The sequence below is a fragment of the Pseudomassariella vexata genome (genome assembly GCF_002105095.1).
Source record: "Pseudomassariella vexata strain CBS 129021 chromosome Unknown BCR38scaffold_2, whole genome shotgun sequence".
NCBI classification, from domain to species: domain Eukaryota; kingdom Fungi; phylum Ascomycota; class Sordariomycetes; order Amphisphaeriales; family Pseudomassariaceae; genus Pseudomassariella; species Pseudomassariella vexata.
Window position 1 is genome coordinate 2,546,124 of NW_024467957.1, and position 10,977 is coordinate 2,557,100.

General features: G+C 46.1%; 3 protein-coding genes across 3 annotated transcripts; 2 read left to right on the forward strand and 1 right to left on the reverse strand.

Moving 5' to 3' along the window:
• Positions 1 to 1,854: 1,854 nt before the first annotated feature.
• BCR38DRAFT_101989 (uncharacterized protein) lies at positions 1,855 to 2,907 on the reverse strand. Its single transcript, XM_040853302.1, has 5 exons — positions 2,706 to 2,907; positions 2,406 to 2,647; positions 2,292 to 2,355; positions 2,041 to 2,244; positions 1,855 to 1,989 (listed from the first exon to the last, which is right to left on the reverse strand). Exons 1-4 carry the CDS (start codon positions 2,799 to 2,801, stop codon positions 2,119 to 2,121), a joined length of 528 nt encoding a protein of 175 aa, XP_040720147.1. The 5' UTR covers positions 2,802 to 2,907; the 3' UTR covers positions 1,855 to 1,989; positions 2,041 to 2,118.
• Positions 2,908 to 3,712: 805 nt separating this feature from the next.
• On the forward strand, positions 3,713 to 5,835 carry BCR38DRAFT_405828 (uncharacterized protein; the record flags this gene model as incomplete). Its single annotated transcript, XM_040857986.1, has 2 exons — positions 3,713 to 3,876; positions 3,945 to 5,835. 2 exons carry the CDS (start codon positions 3,713 to 3,715, stop codon positions 5,833 to 5,835), a joined length of 2,055 nt encoding a protein of 684 aa, XP_040720148.1.
• Positions 5,836 to 7,587: 1,752 nt separating this feature from the next.
• BCR38DRAFT_405829 (uncharacterized protein) lies at positions 7,588 to 8,362 on the forward strand (the record flags this gene model as incomplete). Its single annotated transcript, XM_040857987.1, has 2 exons — positions 7,588 to 8,203; positions 8,253 to 8,362. 2 exons carry the CDS (start codon positions 7,588 to 7,590, stop codon positions 8,360 to 8,362), a joined length of 726 nt encoding a protein of 241 aa, XP_040720149.1.
• Positions 8,363 to 10,977: the final 2,615 nt, after the last annotated feature.

Below are 10,977 nucleotides of genomic sequence, written 5' to 3' on the forward strand. Positions count from 1 at the left end.
CGAATCCTGATCTGATGTTTTTTTCGTGAAAAGCACCAATGAAAGCTTCTAAAAACCCAGCTAAGAAATCCTGCTTCTCAATATGGGTTTGATGCCTTCGCATTAAACCCTCCACGAACGCACCATACAGCCGTTTCAACACACTAAAAGGTACCAAATCCAAAGACTGGAGCTTGTGGGATGAATGGGAAGGCATACACAATGTAATTACGCCGTGCGCCGCGAGGTAAGTCTCAAAATCCATCGAGTGGTGGCTCTCGTGACCATCCAATATTAAGAGACTTTTCGCACCCTTCCGACGGCTAATAATATGTTGAACAAAGTGTTTTGCCCATTCCACACCAATATTATTAGTAGTCCAACCGTCATGGGAAAGGTCGACCTTCCAGTTGGCCGGTAGGTCGTTACCGCGATACCACGAAGCAAGATGAACCTTGCCCGCGAAGATGATGTACGGCGGTACCGCCCAACCTTGCGAATTAATAGCCTGGATCACCGTAACCCATTCCCGACCTCCTTGTGTAGCCTGTCTAGGCCGTCCGTGTCTTTCTGCACTCGTTACAACCATACCGGTTGTGATTATGCCCATTAGGAAGTCCGTCTCGTCAAAGTTGTAGATATCCTCCGGTAGGATACCGTATTTAGCGATTGTGTCCCTAACAAGCTCAAACCACGCATAATACGCGATAGGATCTTCGCTAAATACCCTCTGGTAATCAATTCGACGGTTTAAACGCGTTCGGAGGTCTTGTCGGCGGTTAACGAAGTTCGTGGTCCAGTTCTTGCCGACGGGGAGCGCGTCGCGTACGCGTCGTAGGATATTCGCCATTTCTTCAACGTATCGAAGCCGAGGAGGAAATGCTCGCGCATCTAGCTCAATTATACGTCGGGCAATCGTATCCTCTTCGGTTTGAGTTAGATTTCGTTTTAACATATTAGCTTCGTGTCGCGTTTGGTCGCCGTCGAATCGATTCTTTAGTGTACGGTCGCAAACGTTGTAGATACGGCCAAGCTTACGCCATGAAATTTCAGGGTTGCGCTTTTTAGCTTGGATAGCTAGCTGAAGATCGGCTTCTTTAGATTTACGAGGCATGTTGTGGGAGGGAAGAAAAGTACAAGCTAAGTTAAAAGGTTGAAATATTTGAAAAAGTGCGAAAGTGACTTGTGTGCGAAAATGACTTGTGGATCACGTTAATCGAATCAGAGTTTGTTATAACTCGAACTAGAGCAACATCTAGATACTTGATTAGTACACGATTAGTACTCGAGTAAAAGTCGATTAACTTACTCTTACGGATTCCCTCATCATAGACAGCCCAAATAACCTCTCGATCTTGGCGGTCAATTAAATGCTTATAGTTCATATCTATAGTACAAGTTCGTAATGACTTGAATATATGAAACTGTTCGTTATTAAAACAAATAACCATAAAGTTAGTCGAGTTTTGAAACACCTCTTGGATGTACTGAGCTTAATTAGTAATCGACTCCAACTCGAAAGATACTGGAGTACTTACTTGGCCTGGTTTGCCATTTTCGCGTTCGAAGGCCCGTTGGACTGCCATTAAGCCCGAGCCTGCTGCAAAGTGAATCATCCTATGCTTTCGAATAATATAACCAATTAATTCCGAATTAATTAAAGCTGGATGAAGGTCTACAAGTGATGTAGCCCCTTTACTTCGAATCCAAGTTTGTACAATTGGGTTTTTGAGAAAGAGTGCTACTAGTGTTAGTAATCGACCGGTAATCGATTGGTACTCGACATACTATATCTTAGCCTTGGATCTGCTATTCTCTGAATTAAGTCCCAAATCTCTGTATAAAGCTTTGAGCCTAATTTTGATGGTGGAGGAATTGGATGTCGATGAGTTCCGTGGCAAACGCATAATACGTATGGATATAGATCTAAATCCAGAGGTATATAAAAGTCGTATTCGCATTGGCAAGATAAATCGATGATCTTCCCTTTTCCTTGCGGATGTACGATAGCTAGATGTACTCGATTAGTACTCAAGTATTAATCTATTGCTAATTACTTACGGCATAGTTTTGCAAGTTTTTTATTTTGAGCTATATGATAGCAAGGCCCCGGTTGAATTTGGTCGACTAGAGTGTTATTCAGAACTGCTTGGAATAATATAATTGCTGGATTATATTCTCGTGGAATCGGCTTCCAATGATGCCGCACATGCGAGGGCGTGAATGGATACAACGTAATGTATGGCGAGGAACCCCGGAAATAGTCTATCAAGTGTTAATCGATTAGTACTCGCTTAGAACTATGTACGTACCTTTCCATCCTGAATAATCTCAAGCTTGCCATCCTCAAAAAGCTTAATCTCGACATAAAGAAAGCTATTAATTAGGATTCAAGTACTAATCGAGTAGGAATCGATAAGGCTTACCAGAGCGCTTGATAATGGACTTGGTCGTTAATTGCCCGTTCAGCTTCTTGTTTAGCTGTTGCTACTAAATCCCATTCATTTTCCGAAACCTCTGTGTAAGACCGATTTCGCAAAGCTGGAGATAGGTATTCACATGCTTTTACTCCTGTACATTTATAAGTAACGCGGTTACAAATCGCATTATCTAAAAATGCACAGGTGGTTTGACGCCAAGAAGTCTTATGGCCATGGCAGAATTGGATCTATAATCGATTAGTGCTCGAGCAGTGTACGTAGTAGCAGAGCACCTAGATTAGATACCTCGTTGATATAGCTTCTCGCTTGTTCTTTCGTTTGCCCTCGAGCCGAAATAACGTAACAGACCCCAGTTTCGCTAGTCATAGGATATTCAGGCATTTGGGATACCCAAATAAAGGTTTCAGCAGTTAATAACGTCTCCTTATTGTTATTACGCTCCGATGAAATCAACGTTAATTGACTTATCTCCCCCTATGCAGCGGCTAGGTCGGATCCACTCTATGTATACTCGGTTAGCGATCGATTACCGATCAATTAGCAATCAAGTTAATACACACTTACAGGTACCTCGTCGCTTTCCAAGTCCTGCAAAGGTTCGAGAATGCTTTCAAAGACTGCTACAGCATCGTCGATAGTTGCCTGTTCGTGAGATCTTACGTCATACACATGGTGATCCCAGGGTTGGTCGGTGTTAGCAGCGACAGCACGTAGGGCAGTTGTTGAATGCATTGGTAATCGAGTAGCGATCGAATTACGATTGAGTAGTAGTGCAGGGATGTCTCTTTAGTCAATTGAAAAAAGTCGTTGAAGGAAAGAGAAAAGTTTTCGGACTTGCGTGGAAGCATTAGAATTACATGACCAGCGCTAGTATATTTAGTGCGACCCATCAGTGCTTGGCGGACCCACACCACCATCTCGATTTGGCTATATGGTCGGGTGATCAACCAGGGTGTAGGTCATGTTATGTAACAGCACCACCCCCCAGGCCACCCTATCAAGTGAGAGTTGCTGGCATGGTTCTCGACGGTAAAATCATATGACTTGGCCTGCTCCGACCAATGGGAAGTTTCCAGATAATTTTAGCAGGGTCAATGCAGGTTCAATCAACATATTATCAGACCGCCTCCAATCCCTCCCTACTGGGGGATAGATAATTAGTCTTTCGACCCGCACCGACACCTCCCCATCTACTTGTCACCAATGTTCCTCCTTCTCCGAAAATAAGCGACTCGCGGTAACACGACACTTTTCGGGCGACAATTAACGCGATTACGGCGACTAAGGCAATTATGGAGCCGCAGCCGAGCATGACGGGTACGATGGCTTCACAAAAGAAGTGGGCGAAGCCCGAGGATTGGGAAAGGCTTCGGAACACCATTTCGGCTCTCTGGATGTTGCATTCGTTGCCTGTGGTGATGCGGGTCATGCGTGAGGAACACGATTTCCATGCCACGTAGGCCAGCCGCATTTCATTAATTCTGTAATTTCAGAAAGACTTTGGTTGCTGATGTTTCGGTCTAGCCCAAAGATGTTCCAGGCCCAACTCTACCAGAAATGGGGCCTGCGAAAAAGCCGACCCGAAAGCAGAGCCAACAAGAAAAGACGCCGGAGTCTAGAAGAAGCTGAGAGTATTGCATCGTCTTCGTACCTCCCAGCCACTACGCAGGAGGGAGGCTCAACTGTCCTTAGCGAGGATTTGAGTTTCACCCCCCAAACAAACATCGTTCCTGAGCGAGCAGTGACTGGCTCCGATGCGGGCGGTCCAATTCCAATAATAGCGCCTCATGGCACTGGGATTCCATTACCGTCACTGCCTACCCACCTACGGCCGCCAAGCTACCAGGGTGGGCCAGATTATTCAATGGAACTCTCTGATGCATCGATGCTACCTTCGGCATGGAACGACTTCATTTTCAAGTCCCAATCGCCTCGCCTTCTATCCGGCCAGAGCCAAGGTGCAATCAGTTCTGCTATGGCAGAGTCGTTGCCAGACGAACAAGAAGACTCTTTTGATGGGAGCGCCAATCCTTCTGTCACCGGCTCTGGTGCCTGGATGTCAACTGTACTGATGGAGACACCGCCAAGTGTGGCAGCAACCTCGAACTCGAGGGGATCATCGTCAGGTAGATCCCGTATGTCACGTTCCTCTGGAGTTACTCGCAAATCAGGAGTGTCCTCGAGGTCTCGGACGTCGCACGCTTCTTCGTCTTGTGGAACGCTGCTGTCTTCCAGCTCACGTTCCTCTGCACTCTCTGCTAATCAATCTTTTGGTCTGTCACTGGCATCCCTCCGTCATCTAGAAGCACCCGAAGCATTGCTGCTCTCGGAAAAATCCTTGTTTTACGCGCGACATTACATATCCAGTACATTTTCAACGGGGTTGTGGACCCTGTCACAGACCGCTGACTCATCCCTGTTGAACACAGCGTGTATCAAGCTGGATCGATGGTACAATGATTTCAACCCCGGCATGGATCAGCTGGGTAAGAAAGAGGTCACGAAGGCTTTCAGCATATTCCAGCCTTGTTTTGCTGCGGCGGAGGGCATCATTGCAATGCAAGATCCACGCTTGGTCATCTACATCTGTCAACAAGCCATACGCTTTATGTTCTACGACCAACTAGGACGAAGCCTTTCACGAATACTCTTCAAATATACCGTCGGATGTTGCAAAAAGTTATTTGGGGTGCACCATCCCCTCTATATCCTTTTGGCCCAGCTGGCTCAAATGGACTACTTCGAGTTGGCACGGAACATTGGAACTTTAATGGAATGCTATTTTGAGCACCTCGAACCTTTCTTAGACCCAGAGAGCGAATCCTTGGGATTTCTCCTTGAGTTACGCGGCCTTACCGTCGGCCTCATGGAAGCTACTGGTATGATGGGGTTCTTCGAGGCCAAGCGAATTCTTGATCAACAGATTCAGAGATCCGATTCTCTTGGCTTCTCCAATTTACATATCAAGATTGAGGTTGCTGCTGCTTTACAGCGAAATCGCTACTTTGACGAAGCAAAAGCTAGTCTCTTGAAGCTCATACGCTCTGAAGAAGCTAAACAGCATCCGTATGAGTATGTATATGCGTGTTTTATACTCGTGATCACTTTGGAGAGGTCGAAAGATATTGACGGGGCCATTCGTGCGGCGTATGAGCTAGTCGACTTTTTGATGGAGTCCAGAAACAGGACTGAGAGTGCATTCAACGACGAGTTGTACAAATCGCAGGTGCACAGCAGCTTGGCCACGGCTTTCTCGAAGCTTGAGCATATGTTGCGTGGAGCTGGCCGCACTGATGAAGCGGACCAGATACACGCGCGTCTTGAAGCTTCTATTGATCGAGATTACGCTATCTCGGAGCCGACAGAAGAGTCAAAAGCAGCAGAGGATGTGTTGAACCTGGAGAATATGAAATAGGGGCTCATTCCCCACCTGCATCCATTCGCAGCTGGATTTCCTTTTCTTGTTTTCATTTTTCAATAATTCCAGCACTTTCCCTGGCATGCAACTTGACACAGAATGTGAACCAACCATCCGCACTGAGGGTTCCCCACCCCCCTGGGCATATATCCAAGTTCTTTGATCCGAATATCACAACCAATGAACCCAGCAGATTTAACGACTTGATCCTCGAGGGTGCTGAAGAACGATGTCGCGAGAAGTTCATACGATATAAGGAATAATCCCTTGAATGCCAAGTCTCTAAACTCCGTAAAGCACCACCTCTGTTGCCCCCCTAGAAGCAGCCCTCGGTACTTTCAAAGATAGTAGGGTATGGTTGGGCCATGAATATTTCAAAGTTAAGTGCGGTAATTGTTTGACTTTGTTAGGTACTGCATCTGCTGTACCTGATATCCTAACCTTATTTTAGCTGCTCTCGGGTCTGGAATGCTAGGGAAGCAAATTCATACCAACTTTCCTTATTCATAGGATAGAAATAGCTCCAACAGGACAATGTTCTCAAATGCACTATTCTGGCCATTAGAATCCCACACTAAGCTATCAAGAAAACGCGAGGATGCTCTCTAAATTTACTGCGTCGCCCTGAAGGTGTCACACAGTGCCGAGTCAAATCCATCAAATCATTCCGAAGATTTCTAATAATTCTGACGCCAAAGAACAAGTTTAATCGGGCGAAACTGGCATTCTTTCCACCGTGGCAAATTCGTACAACTCTAGCATCAGGACAGCATCATCATGAGACTGCGAGATACGTACACCAAAATACATGAAGAGAACGCCGAGGCCTGTCTCAAACTGGTAGAAACCAAGAAACCGACGAATATGTTCACCGAGGTACGACCAACTACATACAATCTCCTACTAGTCCCGCTCGTTCAGTCGTTCGATCAACCGCGGGAGATAGTACATCATGGACTTCGGTGACATTCCGCCCTGCCACAGGTTCACATCCGGAAGTGCGGATCGCTGGTGAAAAGCGGTGCGATCAAGTGTTGTTTTTCATACGCAAGAGAAATATAACCTGAAAAAGCCGTTAAGCTGAGATATATGCACAGAGATATTTACCAGGCCACCTTTGAAGTAGCTCTCAGGGTCTTGGTTCACACTTCTAACCCATGGACATGGGGATTAGAATAGATAGATATCCTGAGCAATTCATGAACCAGTCACTCAGTGGGGTTCAGGACGGCATCATGAAGAATAATGCGTTGTTCGCCAAGTGGGCACATAACATAGTATGTCAAAGTTATAAAACGGATTAAAAGTCAACGGATCTGCTATATTCTAGATACAATCTTTGGACAAATTTCTCTGTCGCCTCGATATTTGGCCCCCGCTTCACATAATAATCTTCAGACTTCAATAGGCCATACCTCAGCCAATTCACACAAATAATATAGGGACTGCGTGAGGAATGGATTTGATGAGCGCAGTGGCCCACTATAAGCTTGAGCCAGCTATAGTAGTGCCGAGTGTATCGGTACCGTCAGACTGCAAAGATCATTCTAAGGCTACACCCTCCGTGCGCTTACAAATAGGTAATGCTGGACGGAATCAGGACAATTGGTCCTTCCCCCTTTTAAGTAGTGTCCCAGTAGTCACAATACTACCAAGTCCACCTCGGCTACTTCCGTCTGATCCCCTCAATCACTGTTTTATCTACGTGATAGTATCTTATTCTCGTTAGGTATTGAAATAGTATTCACGATGCCTTTCAAAGCCGACCAAGAGATTATCAACCAGGACCGTCTGGAAGCCCTGGGAGGCCGCATGCAGATAATGCATGATAGCTCTTTCGAGTCGGATCCAAGCCAACTTGTTAAAGGCTTTGACATAGTAGATAAGGAACAGGAGAGCATCCTACTGGAGATTGGGGAAGCTAGTGTCCTCCGAGAAGCTGAAATCGAACTTGGAACAGAAGGATCGGAGTCAGCGAACATAAGAGTCGCCGGTACCCCAGCGGGCAAAGGTAACAGGCCTAGTGTTACAAGAGTTGTCGCAACCATCAGCGAGCAGCTGGATGCTGGAAGGTCCAGCGCAAAGGTGGCGATCAAGCCTGTGAGTGGCGAAGCAAGGACCTCCCCCAGCTCCAAGAGCAAGTCCACAAGGGACAGGCCTGAGTGGTCAGGAGACGAAAGCGGTCAGATCCTGATTCGTCAGACGACGTTTCGGCCAATTAACTCGTCAGGCTCTGATTCTGAGGATTCCGACCATGATACGTTGGATGGGTCCTCTAGCGAAGAAGAGGAGCCTAGAAATAAGAGGCTAGTCCAAGAAGAAGTTGGACTGGAAGTCCTTGAAGTTAGAGCTAGAGGGCAAGAACGTATTGTAAAATCCTTCCAACTGGTTCATCTACTAAGATAACTTAATAGGTACACTAAAAGGTATCATGTACACATCCAAGAAGCCTGAGTCCCTAACAAGAACGGATAAGATACGATTCGTTACAGTAATTAAGAAAGCCTGTGACCAGGTCCCGTAGGATATGATCGTAGGGATCTATAGAGGCACTAAGTGCCTACGCCTTTTCGACAAGATCTACGCCACTACAGGCTAATGCGAGAGGGCAGTGTGAGACAAACAGCTACGAAGGCTGGATTACGAATATAGGAAAGACCTAGTAGCTCATATAGCTAAATTCAGGCGAATTATCAGGGGATGAAGGCAGCTGGGCCAGTCTGTTAATAGAGAGCAGTTAGTAACGGATTATCTCCTAGAATAGTTAACGGTACTTCTTGTACCACATAGGGCAAGTGGGCTTGATAAGGTATAAGACCTTAAATCCGGACACGATGTTAGAAGAATTTATCATATCCCACCACGACTTCGTTGGGATGTAGAATTGCAATAAAACAGGCCATATCTCTAGGGATTATCCACAACTAAAGAGGTATTCTAGGGAGGGTACAGCACAGCCGAATACGCGAAAAATAGGCTTCAGCACGCCATGCAGAAGGGCCACCCTATAGCTCTAGATAAGATAGGCAGCCCAAGAAGGCCTTCGGCCAGCCAGATAGCTAGTTAACAAGCTTTCCCAATACAACAATTCACAACCCATATGCACTCGCATCATGGAGATACTCTTTAACAGACCGGATAGTATAATTATAGATGCCAAATATAATAATAATATTAAATACGCCGTAGGTGTTAACCCTCGGTACCTCTACAAGTACTCCCTTAAGGGGCTATAGATGATATAGCGGGCCCTTAAGCCGCGTCGGGCGGCTATACAGGTAAACTTGTAGCCAAACGACTACTAAACCTCCTGTCCCTCCCTAAGTCTGTGCTACAACCCCTGCCTGAACTACCGATAAGTGTGGTAATGTGGCACTTAAATTCGTCCTCAGGTGATACGTGACCCCATGGGGGTTGCCCTATAGCTAGAGATAAGATAGATAAGAGCTATAAAAGAGCTCTGCCAGGCCAGAATAGCTGACCTGGCCATCCTTTCCCAATACAACAATTCACACCCCATATGCACTCGCATCATCAGGGGTGGGATGCTGCTGATGTGCAGAAGATGCTCGACTATTTTTTGTCGCGACAAGTCGTAGTATCTGCTAATTGGGGTTCTCGTCGAGCGTATACATCTCAACCATACGCTCAAGTGGATAGACCGTAACGTGGTCTAGACGCTCGCAAGAATCGCGGCGAGAGGGGGTCCGATAAGGGGTCGGATTAACGATTCGAATTCTGGACCGGCTGTCGAGTTATATTCCGCCGACGTAGTGCTTGACGGTCGACTGGCTAGGATGCTCGTAATCCTAAACTGCACCAATCTCCCTATTATCGCTAGGTAGGCGAAGTCAACAAGGTGGGCAGCGCGCCGTAAGGGTTGACTAAACCCCCTTGTGTGTCAGCTGCGGGATTCGAACCCGCGACTCGTCACCGACCCAAGTGGGCGAGGCTCAAATCAGTAGTCTCTGTGTGCTACGGGAATTCTAATATATATAATAATGTTTACAGAGCTATAACAAGGAGATAGAGCGTTAGAAGTTAGGCTCAACTAGTATCCGACCAGATACTACGTCAGACGTAGCTGGTAAGTACGTATGTACCTGTCCAGTCAGAATCTGTTCAAAGAATTCCCGTAGCACACAGAGACTACTGCTACAGGACACTGAGGAGATATCCACACCTCCCCCGAAAAGGCAGACTTAGACGTAGGCATATCAGTCGATACTATAATATTTAGGGGCCCTTTGAAGAAAAGATAGGGGTACGCGGTATAGCAGCGCCCGCCATCCCTAAATACGAAGTTGCGATATTCCGCGATAAGGTAACATCGTGTAATTAGGCAGAGAAAGATGATAATATATGGGCCATGTTAACCCTAGAGCATAGACGGTTAGCACAAAAACTCAAAGCGAATACGCTGGACTATCTATTACACAGCTAGGATAGAGATCTCATTAACAGCAGTCGAGAAGCTTATATACCAGGCATAAAATTAAGCTGAAATAACCAAGATCGACTCAAAGTGCCACTAAGATCGAGTTGAATCTGTATATGGCGACGTTATGAGATTTACCCGTACCGCGCCGAATACGCCGCCTTCGGACTAAAGGTGTTAGGGAATTTGGCATATGCAAACTGGAAGATATTTACAAGTGTAAGAATATTGAGCTCACGATCTAGACGCTGGATAACTAGTATTAAAATAGCTGATGCGAGTGCATATGGGGTGTGAATTGTTGTATTGGGAAAGGATGGCCAGGTCAGCTATTCTGGCCTGGCAGAGCTCTTTTATAGCTCTTATCTATCTTATCTCTATGATACGAAAAGGTAGGGGGACCCACTGGTTAGGTGAATCCCATTCAATTAGATACTATAACGTTGCGCACTGCTGCATTATAGCATCCTTCCCCCTAGGTGCACGCATCACTCTAGCTATAGGCAACCCCCATGGGGTCACGTATCAATAGCGTTCCCGAGCGGGAGATTAAGTTATTAGAGGACCATACAATAGCAGTATAAATCTAGATGAAGCTACCGTATTGCTTATAAGACTTGGTCCTAGAGGGCCTATGACACACGCTAAATCAAATATATAGTTCGTAGTCAAGCAGAAAATCCCGTACGACACGTACTAGG